Below are 17,468 nucleotides of genomic sequence, written 5' to 3'. Positions count from 1 at the left end.
CCCCTCACTGCCAAGGCTGGCTCAGACCCTCCGAGCCAGGCTGGCGGAGATGAGATGGCGCACGGTCCTCCCGCCAGCCCTGAGCCCAGGACGTCCTGTGCCAGTCTGTACCTCTTCACGACCTGAGTCTCTGCTTCAGCTCCCGGGCCCTGTCCGCCTCAGGGAGCACCCAGGCCAGGATACAGAGGCTCTGCCCTCAGGGCATCTCATATCCAGACCAGTGTGGGTGGGAGTTGGGGCTGAAGGGGGAGTTAGAATCATTAGGCCTCCGGATGTGACTGTGCAGACAGCACGAACAGGACACTGGAGAGGACAGACAGCCTCGTGCCACGAGACCGTGGGAAGCCACTGCCCCAGCCAGCGGCTCTTTACTCATAAAAAGGTACGTACGTTCCTCTGAAAGGCCCACCCGAGTGGTCACCTGGGCCTGAGGGGCGTCGGGGGGAGCCCGGCACCGGCTCGTGTGAGTGCTGGGTTCTCAGCCTTCCTCGCGCGCTCCTTCAGGGTGACACAGCCTCCTGTGATGAAAGGAACAGGCAGGACCCTGATGGCTTTCCAGAAAAGGAAATGGAAAACCCTTAGACAAATAAAGTCAAGGTGTGTCTGCGTTAGCAGAGAAGATGGAAAAAAAAAAATGCTTGGCCTTTTCTCTGATTGCCAAAGCCGTCTGGGGCCGGGGGGCGACAGGAAGTGGGTGTGCAGAAGCCGCTGGGCTCGGATGGCTGCTCCCGCCTTGGCTGACCAGGCTTCCTTCTGGGAAGGGCCGGACAGGGGCTCTGACCCATCCTTCTCTCCGGGCTGCTCGCGGGGAGAGCTGTGAATTGAAGGAAAGGCTGGGCTCCCACACAATGGCTCGCTGGTGTAGAAACCAGGACACTCACAGATATTTCCAGAGCCCCGAAGTCTCAGGCCTGCCTGGCGGCTCGGGCGGAAGCAAGGGGAGATAGGAGAGGGGGGCTCCAGGAAGCCCCGCCCTCCCCTCCGCCCTCCCCTCCAGCGGGCAGGGGAGCAAGCAGGAAGCACCCGGCCGTAAGCCTGTAGGCTCTGGGCAAGCGTCCTGGCTGTCTGAGACTCAGTTTCCCCCTCTGGTAATAAGAGGTTTGCGTGATTGGCCTGTCGGGTGCTACACACAGTGCCAGTTACTGGGTCCCACACAGTGCCAGTTACTGGGTCCCTGGCCTCTGTCTCAGGGGTGACCATGATAAGAATGTGGGCCCAGCCACAGAGGGCCACCTCATTCAATCACCTCGTTTCACAGAACGACGCCCGAGCGCAGGGGGCGGGTCTGACGGGGGCACCTAGAGAGGAAGGCAAGCTCCAGCAAGGCCAGGAGCCGCTCCGTGGTCCAGCAAGAGCTGGGGAGAGGAGAGGCGGGGCTGCCATTCCGGGCGGGGGTGGGGAGGTCGCGGGCGAGCTGGCGTGGCTGAGGCCCAGCTGGCCTCACTGCGTCGAGGCGTCGCAGGTGGGCCCACTTCCTGCCCCGCAGTGAGTTAGGCCCAGCCCAGGGCCTGCCGCCTCTCAGCCAGCTCCCAGCTCAGACCGGGTGCCAGCCCGTTCCAAGCTCCGTACCCTCCCTCCTCACGCCGACCCGAAGAGGTACAGGATACGATTGTTCCCATTTCAGAGGCAGGGACCGTGATGCTCAGAGAGGTTTTTATTTTGTTTTATAACTTAACTCAGGTGATATGAGAAGTGAGAGCAGAGACCTAAAGCCAGATAGTCAACCTCCAGGTACGGGGTCATGACCACCCCCCACCTCCCGATATCCAGGCCCCGTTCTCGCCATGCAGACCCCATGAGCACGGATCCCCTAAACCCAGAGAGGGAGCGGCAGGCGGACAGACTCGGGCCTTCCGCCCTGGCCCATGACAACGGCAGACAGGGAGGAAGCGTGGGCCTCAGACCAGCGCCGGAGGGCCTCTGTCTGCGTTCCTGCCCAGATGGTTCCTCGTCTTCAGGAGCTGAGCAGATTCCATATGGACACTGACACCCCAAACGTCGCCAGCTGGGGGCTCCGGACTCTGAGAACACAGGCCCTTCCCGAGGCCAGCGAGGGACCGGGACCCATCCTGCCAGCCTGGCTGTCTGCCATGCGCGCTTGGAGGTGGCCAGGCCCAAGGGAGCCAGACGGTCCCATCCAGCTGGCCCAAGGTCATCAATAGCTTGGAAAACAATGGGCAGTGGGTCCAGCCGTGGCCGGAGCCAGAACAAAAGCCTGGGCACTTCCTCGCGTCGAGGCCCCCTCCTTCATGGCTTGCCAAGGCAGGGGCCTAGGAAGCCTGCGTCGGGAGGCAGGGATGTTTTGTAAAGACTCTTCCGGGAGAGCGGCAGCCGCCGGTGCCAGCAGGGGAGCAGACGGAGGGAAGAGCTGCTCAAGACCGAGACCGGCCGGCCGGCCGGGAAGCAGGGGAGCGAGGAGCCCTGAGCCCAGGCCGGTGGGCCCCCCCCCTGCCTCGCTCCCAGCTGAATCGGTACGATGCAAGGTGTCTCCCCCGGGCTTCTCCCCTCCACGAGCCGAGCCCCAAAGCCGGCATCTTCTGGCAGGTCCGCCCTCCACACCATTGCAATATCAGTCTCCCAAACCGTGGGCTCTGCCACTGCGCTGCCCTGAGACCCTCCATGGCTCCGCCGTGTCACTGGAGGCAGCTTGGGCTCCTTTACCTGGCGAGCAAAGCCCTTCAGGACCCAGAACTAGCATCCCCAAGCCTTCCTGCCACCCCAGAGCCCCGACCGCTTCCCGCAGCTCTGCCCCTGTCCAGCCCACCTGGGTGCTTCCGTCCCTCCTCCTCCCCAATCCTCCTTAAGGGTCCAGCTTCAATCCTCCCCCTCCGAGGAGCCTTCCGGATGGCTCCAGCCCACACAGGTTCCCCTCCCCTGAGCCCTATGCCCCCAATAAAATCTGAGAAATATCTGAGCCCAGGAGTTTGGAGGATGGTATCAGGAGATCAGCCAATAATAGAACAATCGTTTCTCAGACAAAGGTTCCCATACACAGCACCGTCTGTTTACACAGCGAGCCCGAAGTAATTGTTAATAGCACCCTGCCCCGGTCCAGTCCCTGTGCTGGGCCAGGGGAGGGGTGAGGCAAAGGGGGCAGGGCCCAGAGAAGTGCAACAGGAGTCCCTACGCTGGGCGCCCAGCGGGGCACAGGGAGGTGGGTGCTTATCACGCAGGGCTCCACGCCCCAGGGAGGTGGGACTTCGCCGAACCTCAAAGATGTCAACAAGGAGAACAGAAAATGCCAGATAAGAACCCAGGATTGCCTTTATCGAGGGCCACAGGAAAGGCGCCAGGTTTAATCTCAAAACCACACCCAGAATCAACGGTTTAGAGAGACCGGGGGCAGCTGGGGCCTCCCCAGCCGGGCACTCGGTGACTGGGGTTTTCTGCCAGGAGGTGGGGTGGGGAGGCGCATCTTCAAAGAGGGGAGTGAACCTTGGGCTTCATCCCTGCAGATGCGGCAGGCACATGGAGAGAGGGAGAAAAGAAGAGCCCCGGGCCCAGGATAAGGAAACGCAGCAGGATGTAGAGGGTGTGTGTGTGTGTGTGTGTGTGTGTGTGTGTGTGCGTCTGTGTGTGTCTAGAGCATGGGCAGCTGCAGAGGGGCGAGGCAGGAGGGCTGCCCAAAGGAGGGGCTCGGAGACGGGTCTCCAGGGATGGGTAGGGTTTGGCAGATGGACAGGGGGAGGCGAAGAACCAGGTGTGACAAAGCACGAGCAGAGCTTTCAGGCAGCGAGGGGCTCCTTGGGGGGGCGGCTGCTACGGTCTGGGGTGAACGGAGCTGGAGGACGAATTGGAGGACGCATTAGAAGTCGGGTGCATTCCCTCGGTCCGAAGACCATCTCGTGGTCTGGACTCCTAGACTCCCCTGAAAGAGAAATGTCCTAGGAGGGCTCTTAACCAAGAATTGCTACCTTGGGCTCAGTTTCCCCGCCTGTAAAAGAGGCCTTCGGCGTCTTCCTGAGGACACGGGATAGGTATTTGGAGGGACTGTGGGCAGGACGGTGGACGGAACGCTGAAGATGGCATGAAGGGAGCGGGGGGAGGCCGACCCCGGGCGTCCGTCACCCCCGGGCCCCCGGCAGTGGGGCTCTGCCTCCTCTCAGGTCTGCTGGACCAACGTGCAGGCTCCGGCAGCGTGCCCCCCGGCCCCCGGGCAGCGGGCCTGCCCCTCGCCTGCCCACCTGCCCGCCCACCCCTCGTCCTGCGTTAAGCAATCTCCATATCGCGAATGCCTGGCATTTTTGCCTGGTAATTACAGCTCCCGCGGCCCCACGAGGATTAGAGCATGCTCAGGGAGTAGGGAGGACTCTGGCAGGTGGAGGGAAATACCTGCAAACAGTCTTGGCAGCCTGATGGCCTCCTGCAAGTGTCAGGGTCCTGTGAGGTCTCGGTGGCCAGTGAGGATTGTCCACGGGGCCCCTGGGAGTGAAGGCCATAGGCATCTGCCACCTCCCTCCCCTCCTCGCCTCTCACTCATATGCCTTCCAGGGAGCACAGCATGAGCCCCTCAACGTGCCCCCGCCTCTGCCCCACGCCCACACGCCCCCACCCTGCCGAGGAGGAAGGTCTGAGGCAGAGCGCTGAGCAGTCCTTGTCTCTGGGGAAACACCCAGCCCTGCGCTCACCGTCTAAGGCCTTTACCTCCTGTCGGCCTCCTCGCCTAACCTCCGGGGGCCCCCACTTGGGGTGCCCCCAAGTGAGACATGCGGACATGGACTTTCACGGTCTTCTGGCTCTCCTGTTCCCTTCACCTGGAAAGATCTTGCATCCAGTTCTCCACTTGTCAAAAGCCTGCCTGTCCGTCCAGGCCCAGGCGAGATGCGACCCCCTCTGAACATCCTCCCCGAGCCCCACTGAAACATCGAGGGCAAAGCAAACCCTCATTGGGTTGGGGGGTCAGGCCCTGCTTTGCACGCGGCAGCATGTGGACTCGCCGAATCCTCGTTCCAGCCTTGTGAGGTGGTGTCTTCATGGAGGAGGAAACTGAGGCCCCGGGAGCCCATGTCCAGTGCTCGGGCCACACAGGCAGGAAGCAGTGAGTCAGGACCGGCCGGAGGCCCTCGGGTCCAGCTGCAGCCCCTCCCTCGGAGGGACAGGGCGGTACCTCTGCTGCACGTCCCTGCCGTCCACGTCTTCCTGAGAGGGACGGCGTCTGCGTTTCCACACTGCCGCCCCACAGAACCACAAGCTCCAGACCGGAGCCTCTCACACTTTAACCTGACTCCCCCAAGGGTTTTGTTCAAATGCATCTTCTGACCCAGGAGGTCTGGGGCGGAGCCTGAGGTTCTGCATCTCTAAGCAGCTCCCAGGTGTTGTGGATGCTGCTGGCCTAAGGACTACACTTTGAGTGGCGAGGCTGGGGTCTGAACTAGGGCAGGAAGATCCTCGTGGAGCCATCGCTCGCTCAGCAGAGCCCAGGGCCTGTGGGAGCCTAAGACCGACCCTTTCTGCCGTCTGCCCTCCCAGGAAGCTGGACGCACTGCTGTCCTTGTACTGCAGGTGGGCCCCAGCCACAGCCGCTGACTTCCCTCGAGGCTCAGACACAGAAACCGTGGGGAAGGGGGCAGTCAGATAAAGTCTGGACACACCCCTGCCTTAGGCTATCTCCCAACATCCCTCCAAGCCCTGGCCCAGCTCTGAACTCCTGGGAATTCTTGCGGTTCTTGTGGAAATTGCTTTTTACCTGGCTGCCACCAGGTAGGGCTTGCAGAAAGAGTAGTGCAAATGGTCCTGCCGGCGACAGTCCCTCACCTGCTCCGGCCACGGCAGATGGCGAGGAAAGCCCTGGCCGGCAGTGGAAGAGGCCAGTAGCTCCTGAGGACTTGGAGAGAGGCCTCGGTATGGTGGGGTCCCCCACCCCCAGCCATGGCATGAGGAGGGGTGCCTCTCTTTGCCCAAAGCCGAGAGTGAGGGAGGCTTCGAGAAAACTGCTCGAAAGCTCGTCCTGTGTGGCCCCCAGTGCGGGACGGGCTGCGACTCCTGTCTGGACATCGCTGCCCCTGGTGGGCGGCTGAGCAGACGTGCAGGCTGAGGTGCGAAGGTTCCGACCCCCCAGAAGTGGGGAGGCGAAGATGTGTCGGTGCTTTCGCATAGCTCGAATGTGGATCCTGCAGAAGGCAGACTCGGGTCTTCTTGAAAGGGCAAGGAGGGCGGCAGACTCCCCTAGAAGCTGCAGGAGGACGAATGGCCTGGCTCCGGAGACATCCCGGCGAAGGGAGGTCCCCCCTTGAGAGCTTTCCAGCCGCGAGAGTGCGGGTCGTGCCATTGGACTGGCCTCCCCGCTCGTCACACTGCCGGGACAGCGGTGGACTCGACCTGCTCTGTCATCCAGAGGCCAGACTGCAAACAGGAGAGAGAGGGAACCCAGTGGGAAGTAGTAAGAAAAGATCAAGCTGCTTCCTGCTCACACCCCACCGAGGTCGGCTTGTTCAGTGCACCGGCCCCACGGAGGCGGAGTGCTGCGCCCAGGCTCAGCCCTGGGGTGCCACTAACCCGTAGGACGTGGCCACTCAACTCTAGGACATGGTTGTTTCTTAACCTTTAATGAAAAAAGAAGGAGGCTTTTTCCAAGTTCAAGGCCATGAGGAAGGCTAAAGGCCCTCTTCCCAGATAATTACACATACGTAGATGTATACAAAAATGTTAATATAATTTGGGCGGGAGACCTATGGACCTCGGAAGCCTGCCCACAGACTCCCTAGAAAACTATGCACCCCAGATGGGGACAGCCACGTGCAGGGACGCATAGGCCTATGTGTCATTCTTGCAGGCCTGGCCGCGGTACCCTGAGTTCATTCTGCCTTTTGGGTCTGGGAGAGGGTGGTGCCGGGCTTTGCTCATCTTCCATTCCAGAAAACCCCAGACAACGGACTTCGAATTCCATGTGGCGTGCCTGTGTCTCGGCTTCCAGAAAAACGCTTTCATAATTTGTTGGAACTGATCTCAAGCGACACTGGAATATTTTGATTTCTCCAGCCCTGCCAATGAGAGAGACCCTGCACAGGAGGTTAAGTGAGTTTCATTGAAAAGACACAGGTTTTCCTTCCCGGGCTGATAAACAAAGCTGCAGCAAGGAAACCACCTTCCTCTCAGCTGGAGCGGCCTGTCCCCGCCAAGGAAAACAAACGCATAAACATTTTGGGGACATATAGGAAGCAGTTCTGCCGGACGCCTGCTGTGAACGGCCACTGGAGTTTACACAGCAAACCCCGCTGGGGCCTCCGCACAGCAAGGACAAAGCACTCCGGGCCCTGGCTTCCCTCCGGCTCCTCCCTGCCTCTCCCCAAAGGCCGGCGTTGGCCACACTCGTGCCAGGCCCACGAGAGCACGGAGCAGGCTCTTTAGTTGTCACCAGCAAATGTCAGCTTCTAGCCCTGCATGCCTGGCACTTGAAGGAGTCTCCTCGTAGCCAGCACTGCAGAGGGCACAGAGCGCTCCCCGCGGCTGCTCGCGTCCTGAGCGCCGGGGCATGTCGGGGCCGAGGAGCCGCTGCTGTCCTCGTCTACGGCCTCTGAGGCCTTTCTGTGGGCCGGGGAGGATGGCGTGCCCCGGTCTGGTCTCCGTGTGTGAACACTCTGCTGGCTGCACTCGGGGCCCAGGCCCAAGTGCTTGCCGGGCTCAGCGGGGGCAGGCGGGGGCCGGCCACGCGACCGGCTCCCGGAAGCCGGGGCGCTGCCTCTGGGAGCCCCCCCCACCCCACAGTCCCTGGTCTTCACACCGGCCGCCCGCTGCGTTTCTACTCTTGCTCGTTTTCCTTTTCTGAAATCGGCAGGATATGAACTAAGGGAATGAAGGAAGCTTCCGCTGCATGGTCTTCTCTCCGCAAGTGATTATGTTTTTCACATGCCACCTAGTCGCTCCTGGCTCTGCACTGAGAGGGTCCCCATGGCTTCGGCCCCCCACCCCAGCTCTCTCTGCACACGCCGCACTGTAGCCCGTCCCTCTGCTCACCCCTATTCACTGCCTTCCGTGGCCATGGGGCCCCCTCCCTAGAAGGTTCTTCCCCCCATGACCACTTGGCCAGGTCCCGCCTACCCTCCAGGTCCGCATGACTGTCCTCTTGGGGCCTCGCAGGCTCCTGGGCCTCCGAGTGCTGGTCCAGGTGGGCATGACACCCCTCTGAGACACTGGTCAGCACAGCTTGGTGTGCGGCCTCGTACCTTGGACCCAGGCTGATCAGGAGAAGTCGGGCTGGACCAGAAGTGCAGCCAGCACCACTGGGCCAGAGACCCTGGTCAGTGGCGTCTTAGCCCACAGATCGCCAGGGCTCTGGGGCCTCTCAGCCCAACGCTGTTCCCGCCCCAGCCGTGAACCGCCTAACAGAGGCAACGGAACAAACGAGTCTCGGCCCTTGGCATGGGTTTCACTCCTGCTTTATAGAAAGCCAACTACCAGAATTGACACGTGCCTGGGGTCTCCAGGCTGACCACGTCAGAAGCTGGGCAAGGGGGTGGCCGAGCAGGGAGAAGGGAGGGGTGCAGACTAAGGCGGCAGAGGCCCCGGCAGCTGCCGTCCTTCCTGTCCGTGGTAGTCACGGCTCGGCTGGGACGGAGCCGCCCAGCAGCACCCTGGGCCCGCCTCGCAGTCCTGGGTGGGCCCTTCGTGGAAGGGACAGGGGGTTCTGATGCTTCTGCAGCACTGCTGGTCCAGGCGGGCACGGCGCCCCTCTGAGACACTCGTCCCTGAGGCCTGGGGCTCAGCCGTCGCCCCTGTGATGGGCGCCGGAGCCACAGCGTTCACCCGCGGGAAGGCTCAGAGGATGGGGTCCGAACCATTCCAGTTCACCGACGCCCCCTTCCACCTACGAGCAGAGGGACAGAAAGAGAGAGTCAGAGCCGCAGGGCCCACACGGGAGCCGCCACCTCGAGCCGCCTCGCTCACCTGAACGGCTTGTCCCCCGGGGCGTGGAGGTGTCTGGTTCTACCTTCTCTACCGCACCCCTCCACACTCACACACAACCCTACGCGCCAGGCCCCCACCAAACAAAGCACGAAAGCACCCAAGACCGCGGGAGGGGCAGGTCATTCATTCTTTTATTCATTCCTGCCGCAAGTGTTTACGGGGAACCCCCCTGTGCGTGGCACTGTGGGGTCCTCGCTGATGTGAGCGATGCACACACATCTGAATCCAGTCACTCTCCAGGGGTGCCTGATGGTGGCGCTTTAAAGGCGCACGTGGGAAGACCCGTGTATTAAAAAACCCTGGAGTCTGCGCCGTGCAGGAGGAGCACCGGCTGCCGGCGCCCAGGCAGGCGGGGAGAGGGGTGCAGCAGACAGCGGGGAGCGGGGTGGGTGGCGCCGCACGGGACCTGAGGGGCCTCGTGGGACTCGGGCCTTGGCTCCGTGGGCCACGGGAGGCTAGCGGAGGGCCGCGGGCGGTTGGGGAAAACACAGATTCGCGTCCAGGCTAAGGTTCGATTCCAAGGTAACCGTCATCGTACAGGAGACCGCGACATTTCCCAGCGCGCGACTTTAGTTCGCGGCACTGGTTCTCCAGGACGACGCGGAGGAATCTCACTCAGAGCACACGGGATGTTCCTGCAAAGTCGGTCGCTGGGTATGTGATACAGACACACGTGCCCTCAGGTCGCGGGGACCGGGAAGCATGTTGCACGCCTCCGCGGCACTGGAGCTCGAGGCGGGGGCGAGGAAACGCTCTTCGCGGCACAGGGCTTGGGCGGGGTGGGAGTAAACGCTTTCAGGACCGGAAGCTTTTCTCCGGGATGGAAGTCAAAATGGTCACTGCCACACAGGAGGCAAAAAAGAGAAGCTTCTCTCACTCAAATTGTGCACCTACATCACAAAGCTCAGCAGCCTTGAGACTGGGACTTGCGACAAGGACAGAAGGGACCACGGCCTCTCCCAGAATACGATGGTTGCACTGCCCACCCAAACACCTGGACGCGCCGAGGCGTTTCGGGAGCGGGCATCACAAACCCAGCCTTCGGGAGCGGGCATCCAAACCCAGCCTTCGGGAGCGGGCATCCAAACCCAGCCTTCGGGAGCGGCCATCACAAACCCAGCCTGCTCCATCTGCAGAACAGCCCAGACTCCCACTGAACTCCCCCTTCCTTCTCAGGCGTCTGCTCCTCGGTGTCTGCGCCTGGCTTCCACCGCCCCGTCACTGTCCCCGACCTCTCGGGGGAGGGGCAGCATTCCCGAGGCAGCGAGCGGGGTTCGCACACGCTCCGCTCTCACGGCTTCCTTTCCTCGGACCCCCGGCAACTTCTTGGTATCGGTAAAGACTGTCTGTTCCCCTACCGAATATTCTGCACACTTGGAGCCATCCCGTTCCCCCTTCGAATGAGCAAAAAAGATTCCCGATCATTTTGGGGAAGAAAACGTGGTAATTCCGTGCTTCTTGCTCCCGTAGAAAGGTTTAGTGCAGAAGACATTTGCATGTAGCCCATTTTGAAACAATTAATACTGCATTCTCCCCCTAGCTCCACCCAGGGCTCTGTGACAGACCAGCCATTACCACTGGAGAGGGTGACAATGCCGTGTCCAGCACAGTCCGGACACAAGGCACAGCCCTGCCCCAGGCCGTGCACGCCAATCGACATCCCAAGAAATTTCTATGCGGTCCATATATGTACACAGAATTGCATTTCTTGCTAAAACAGCATAAAAGGCTGAGACAGGTAGATGATGGATACCCTGTTCAGCCATGAATATCATACTCTTTTAGGGAATTGGTCCTCCCCAAACTAGCCCTGTGCTCTCTTCAGCGTCATTCACTCATGCCCTGGGATGATAATACCATGAAATCGCACCCAGAAGGATGTTGCATGGCTTTTTGGCAGCTGAGCCTCTCCCTCCTGCATGAAAGGCTGAGCGGTAGGTACCATTTCGCCACTTGAGCCATGTGGCCCCTGGGATCCTTCTGGTCACGAGTGCTCAGAAGCAGATCCGGATATGCAAACATGTTTGCAGAAGTTTCCAGAAGAGGTCTTTCCTCAAGAGCAGCTGCTAGAAGCACAGACGGTTCCAGACCTAAACTGTGACGAGAGGGGCACAAACCCTCTGGTGCTCGTCCACAGGCCCTGCCTCTCCCCCATCCTCAGTCATGTCATGTGAGTCAAAATGGTCGGCATCACTAATCCCATTGGACGTGGAAAAAGTCAGTGATTCTGTGGCGTCTGGGTGCATTAGACTCTCTCCTGACCTGACGCTTCAGCACTGAGGCGGATCCAGAGGAATCTATCAGGCATTTGGGGGCTGAGCCACTTTGATGAAACCCATCGGCACCAAGGCATCTGTTACTGCTTCAAGAAGAGACACCATGACTGTATCTACAGACGACGTGACCTGGCGGGGAGAGGTCAGCGTGCTGCTCGGTGGGCAGTGCCCACTGCCCGCACTGTTTGCTGCTGGAGCCTGATGCTGTTCCCGGGCAGCTCAAACTGGTCCAGGCAGCAAGGAGGACACAAGAGGCTCTGGCTTGCACGGCTGAGCAGGTCCTGGAGGTAAGATGGGCTGGGAAGGCATCGTGCTGCTCACCGGCTCCAAGGGACGAGGCTGAGCTATTGCATTTACTGGATTCACAGTACTTTAGCCAAGCTGCATAGCACAACGCAGGGCTTAATTGATTCTACCAAGTGACTTGAGAGTTTCAATTTTCTTTCTCTGCTCATCATCTTTGCAGTTTTGAAGCATGTCATTAAAAAGCTTTTATTGCTCTATTAAGATTTGTGGGTAAACATCAGCCTCTGTAAGTTTCTTCCCAAAGTTTTAGGCCCTAGGGACACATCCCGAATCCAGACCCCCAGAGGGCAACAGAAGGGAGCTAGCTAGGGAGGAGAGTGACATCAGCCCCACAGCCTGACTCCATGCAGACCTCAGGGGCCCAGATTTACACAAGGGATGCTGCCCACACTGGGGTGGTTTCTCGCCCTTAGTCATGGCGAGAAGAGAGGGGAAGAGTCCGCAATGGACCAGACTTCCTGTATCCCTTTAAGACTCACCCTCTGCCTGGCCCCTTCCCCCATCCCTCTCCATCCCTCCCAGCCTTCACCCTCCCTGCTCTGAACAGGCAGATACAAGTTCTTCTTATGAGCTCTCCATTTGCAAACATCTCAGATCCTGGCAAAATGGGGTTTGGCTTCAGTGCAGGGGTGGCGAGCCGTACTTCTCTGCCGCTTGACGTACGTGTCACGCTAATAGTCACTGAGTCTTAAGGCCAGGCTATGGGATTTATGCTTAGTTTTGAGGCTTCTCACAGAGGTAACTAACCCTCCCCATGCCAGCCAACGGGCACCAAGGCAGGGAGAGCATTAAAAGCACCGGAGAGAAGCCGTTCCCAACGAAGGTAGAAAATTAAAGCAGAGACGTTTTAAAAATTGAAAGGGCCCAGACAAGAAACGCTTAGACTGTTCAGAACCATTCTCCAACAGGAATGGTTCGCAAAGTCCGTGAGTCAATTACCAGGACAGTACGAAGAGCCCTGCGCACGCGGGAGGGACGGGCGAGGAACGGGGCGGGCGGCGAGGAACCGCTTCTGAGCGGCACGGAACAGGGCGCCGCGCCCAGCGTCCAGCGTCAGTTCAGGAGGAGGCCGAGGGCGAGCGCAGGGTGGTTTCTCGGCCTCAGCACCGCTGACATCTGGGGCCAGACAGTTCTGCTGTGGGAGCTGTCTTGTGCACTGCAGGATGTTGAGTACCCTCCCTTCCGGCTGTGACAACCAACGGTGTCTCCAGACACTGCCAAATATTCCCTGGTGTGCAAAACCACCGCGGTCGAGGACCTCCGGCTTAGGGGTCGAGCTCAGTGCAGATGCCGTGGTTCCCAGAGCACAGGTGGGCTCAGCGTCACGGAGGCCCACCTCGCGGCCACAAACGAGGCCCCTTCCTCCCGGGCCACCGCCACAACCCAACGGCCCTTACTGCCTCAATCGATTCTCAACAGCGACGAAGCCGGTGTGTTTCGGGGGGAGAAAGATGAGTCTCGGTTCACTCCGCCCGCTCCCTTCGCTTCGTCCGGTCCCAGGCGGCCAGGAAGCCCTGCCCGCGGCCCGCGGCCACTCTGCCCCTCCCCCTCTGCCTCCCCCAGACTCTCTCCTCGCCTCGTGCATGCGCGTGCCCCTGACAGTCTCCGAAGGACAGGCTTCTGCCCCTCTTCTCTCAGCCTCGCGGCAGCTCAGGGAAGAACTCGCCACACGCTATCGACGAAGGGGGAAACTTGGGCCTGGAGCAGAACCACACCTTTTGGAGGTCACGCGACACGACGGCGGCAGAGCCGGGACTCAGCCGAGGCCTCCGGACTCCCGTTCCGTGTTCCTTCCCTGTGTCACGGTGCTCAGCGTTCTGTGAACCCAACCAGGTGCAAGAACTACCAGGGGCGGGCGTGGGCGGGGGCCGGAGGGCGCGGAATCAGGACAGCAGCCGTGGGAGCACCCGGGGCCCTCCTACGATGGGGGAGAGGCACGAGGGAGTCACAGAGGTGCGGCGCCTCCTCGAGAGGGCAGGCAGACAGCCGAGGGAGCGGGACATGGCGCTCCAGCCCCTGGAAGGCACTGCTCCCGACTGAAATTACATTTTCAATTTCTCGTCTGAGCCTCCAAACAGAAACATCTGTGGCCCAGCCGCAGGCCCCGGTTATGAGTCCCTTCCTCTTTTCTCTGGACTGTTGACAACTCTTTCATTTTCTCCCATCCGAGCTTAGCCTGGAAGGTTGAGAGCGGTCACTGCGTGTGTCATGTTGAGCCTGTTTTCGCTGAGATGGTTGGACAACAGCGGGAGAAGGGGGGCGGGGGACAGACCCCACATTCCTGACACGAACGAAGGTAACAGGAGACCGTGTGAGGCGGGGATGTGCGTCACACCAGAGACAGTAGAGATGGCTCTGTGTAACTTAGGGTGCTCTTCTCCAAAGTAAAAAACCCAAAGGCGGGTCTTGCGCGATATCGCCATGGCAACAAAGCCAGGTGGCGGGAAGTCACACTGCCCGCTCAGTGACCTTCCACTGGGCTGGGACAGCCCGGGCCTAAGCTCCAGGCCCCGTGTTGCCTGTGACTCAAGGTCCGGCCTGGAGCACAGACCTCCACTCTGCAGAGCCCCGCCTGTCAAATGCAGAACCCTTCGGGGTGCCGACCAAGGGACTTTTTGTGGATCCAAAAACGTTGCCAGGTGGCTGGCTGTGTGGTGTGCCCTGTGCTGGGTCCGGGAGAGCATGAGAGGTCCTTATGGGCTGAGAGCTAGGTTTGAGGGTAGACGGTGCGTCTCTCCCTGGATTCGAATACAGTTGATGGTGAACTTGACCTCTATTCAGCTGTTAACTCTCTGAGAACAAGAACCAACACCTGTCCAGCTGTTTCTTTCACGGAGTCCAGCTCAGGTGTCCATGGGGTCGAAGTGTTGGGAGGGGACACCACCTGCCCACAGGGTTAGTCCCTCCTGCCGTGGGCGGTCAGCTGCACCTCAGCCGGTGCTTGGGATCTGACTGGCATTAGAAACGACCCGAGCTTGGGCCATGGCACGACACATGCCCTCTTCCCGTCAAGGCAGGGACTTCCTGCGGGAGCAGGCCTCGTCCCTCAAAAGGCAGGGCCCACGTCCAGCGGGTGGGTCCTCGCTGACCTTGAAGGCCACTTTCCCAAGTTTCTCCCTTTCAGCTGTTTGAGAATCTGGGATGAAAACAAAGTGCAAAGCCTTTGTAATCCAACTCCTTGGAACAAGACTGCGAGAGGCACGGCCTGCTGTTTCCCATTATGGCGGTGTGTTATCTGATGGGGACCGAGGGGAAGAAACCCAGCGCCCCCGCTCATCGGCCGCCCACTCCACTTTTCCGGGAAGAACGCTGGGGCGAGTCTCACCGTGTCAACTGCCCAGATGGACCCACATGTCGGGGCAAGTGATGGGGGAAGTGGAGCAGGCGGGCAACTGGCTTTAGGAAAAGTCCTAGCAGAGGATGGAGCAGTCCCCCTGGAGGGCAGGGGGCGGGCCCAGGAAGACAGCGCCCTGCGCTGGGTGTTGCGGTGGGCCTCAGGCGGGCAGGTCGGCGCCTCGCCAGACGGCTGATCTCATGGGGCATCCAGGGAGACGGAGGCGGGGGCACTGCCCTCACCAGGCCCTGGGACAGCGGTTCTCAAAGCATGGGCCTGGGGCAGCAGCACCAGCGGCACCTGGAAACTTGCCAGGAATGCGAATTCTCAGGCCCCACCCCAGGCTACTGAACCAGTACTCCTGGGGGTGGGGCCCAGTGCTCCGTGCTTTGCTGCTTCCCAGGGGATGCCCGCTGGAGCCGGAGGACCAGGCTCTAGAGCAGATCTTCCCAACGGGTGGGCTGCGGCGGAAGCCAGCGTCCAGAACACTGACCCCTCAGCCATCGGGGCACCGGGTAGAGGCTGGGCCGACCAGAGTCCCGAGTCCAGCTGTCCCTAACTCCGTGCACTGCACAAATATGATTTTCTATCTGTAACAAGGACTGGGAAGTGCTGCTGGAGGAGATGCCCCTGTCCTCCCGTGACAGTGAACAGGGACAAGTGGGAGCCGAGCGGACGCTCGGCCTGGACCACCTGCCGCAGGCCAAGAGCTCACCCCCCACCCCCGATGCACGACGCACGCGGCCTCTGCGGCCTCCCTCCGCGTTTCCCTGTTTCCTCTCGCGGCACATGGCCATGGTCCCCGGGGAAGGGATGGAGGGGAAGCCGACGGAAGAGGAGGAAGTGCTCCAGGCCCGCGCTCACACGCAGAGGCCCCTGGACTGAGCTTCCTGGGGGAACGGGGCCCCGCGTCCTTCTCAAGCTCTGGCCAATCAGGGCTGAGCTCAGGAGGTCCGATCCCCGGCCCACGGGAGGTGCTTGGTGAGTCTGGCGGCGGAACCATTCTGGGGGAAAGGAGGGCTACTCCGCGTGGGGCAGCCGGAGAGGTTCGGGGTGGTGGGCCGCCCCTGGGCAGGGTGCAGACGCAGATGCACCGTCAGCCAGGGGCTCGAGGGGTCTGGCGCCTGTGCCCAGGGCGTGGTCCAGAGCCCTGCTTGGCAGGCCCGCCTGCAGGAAGGATGGCCTGTGGCCTCCCGCCCTGTCCTGCAGGAAGTGCCGAGGCCGGTGTCGCCTCCTCTCCCCGCGGCTGCCCTTCTCTCATCACTCGGAATGAGCGGCTCTTTGTACATGAACGGAAAGCGACCTGCATGTGCCTTTAATCCTCCCGGCGAAAGACACGCCGGCGCATGACCCCGCAGGAATGCTTCGTCCCTGGGGGTGGGCAGGCAGGTGGGTGAGCAGATGGACAAACAGACGAGCGTCACGAGGATGTCTCTGACTCTCGCACGTCCTTCTCCGGTGTTCCCGCTCTGTATGTGAGGTCTTCTCTCTCTGCGGCTCCATTCGAGGGCTCACTTGCCCCTGGATCTCACAGGGTCAGGGCCTGGAGCCTCGGCCATTACCCACGTCCCAATCCCGATCATTTTACAAACAGGGCTATGGAGGTGCTGCCCGAGGTCACACCGAGTCCTGAGTGGCTGAGACAGAAATGACGAGAGCCGCCTGCAGAGGCCTTGGGAACGTCCCGGGCACCCCTCAGAACCCCGGAGCCAGGCACTGCCACCATCCCCACTTCACGGATGACAAAGTAGGGTGCAGGGAGGTGAAGTCCCGCGGTTCACAGCCAGGAACAGGCAGGGCCAGGGTCCCCACGGGCCTCCTGGCTCCAGTCCACACTCGTCACACCTGCGGGCCGTCCTGCTTCCCCCAGGGGAGGCACTGGGTCCAGGTGTGCTCCCTCCCCGGCTGCTTCTCCCACTGCACCCGAGGGCCCCAAGGCACTACTCAACGGCTCTGTGGGGGGCGTGGGACCTCCCCATAGCTCCAGCCCCGGCACGTCCGGAGCGCTGCCCAGCCCAGCCGGCCAGAGAACTCATGAGTGAAGAGAACCCCATCCCGTGGCCTGAACCCCAGCCTCCTCTTCAATACTGACATGCTGGGTTAGAGGAGCCAGGACCCCACTCTGCCTGTGTCAAGCAGGCGCCTCTGCTGCATTCAGAGGGTCCAGCCCGCACCCACAGAACAATGGGGGCCGCTCCTCCTGAACGCAGAGGCTGTCGCTGCCGTAGGAAGTCACCTCCGAGCCACATCCTGGCTAGGCCAGGCCCTCCTGCCCTCCTGACCTGTTCCTGACCTCCCCACCCCCAGGTAACCTCACCTGAACTTCCTCCTCTGGGCCTCACAGCACTGACCACATAGCTGCTGCCTTGAGTGAGGAGCAGACTTAGGGGCACCCTCATCCCCACCCCCCACCACAGGGAGACGCGTTAGCCTGCAAGTCACTCGCTGTTGCACCCGGGCCGTGGTGACCACAGAACGCTGTGCATGAACAAGGCCCGAGCACTGCGCCTCTCCGGTCCGCGGGGTCCCACCTCGCCACGCCCCTCTGAGTTGGGGTGTCTTCCCTCCCTCGGGCCCAACCGCCCGTCACCCGCACCCCACCACACTCCCGGCCACTCAGGCGAGGCTCCACAGCCAGAGGGGGGCCC

The 17,468-nt window shown here is 61.2% G+C and overlaps 1 protein-coding gene and 1 pseudogene across 3 annotated transcripts in view; both read right to left on the bottom strand.

Moving 5' to 3' along the window:
- Window positions 1–8,359: 8,359 nt before the first annotated feature.
- The window catches only part of MINDY4 (MINDY lysine 48 deubiquitinase 4), a 94,282-nt gene continuing 85,173 nt past the window's right edge, over window positions 8,360–17,468 (bottom strand). For all 3 annotated transcript variants that reach the window (XM_036230445.1, XM_036230444.1, XM_016123824.2), the window contains one exon: window positions 8,360–8,803. In XM_036230445.1, the coding sequence (XP_036086338.1) occupies window positions 8,755–8,803 (49 nt within the window). In that variant the 3' untranslated portion in view covers window positions 8,360–8,754. The remainder of the gene's footprint in view (window positions 8,804–17,468) is intronic.
- LOC118610715 lies at window positions 8,815–17,460 on the bottom strand (annotated as a pseudogene).

The sequence above is a fragment of the Rousettus aegyptiacus genome, unplaced genomic scaffold (assembly GCF_014176215.1).
Source record: "Rousettus aegyptiacus isolate mRouAeg1 unplaced genomic scaffold, mRouAeg1.p scaffold_m13_p_13, whole genome shotgun sequence".
In the NCBI taxonomy this organism is placed as follows: Eukaryota; Metazoa; Chordata; class Mammalia; order Chiroptera; family Pteropodidae; genus Rousettus; species Rousettus aegyptiacus.
This window is presented reverse-complemented; position numbering and strand designations above follow the sequence as displayed.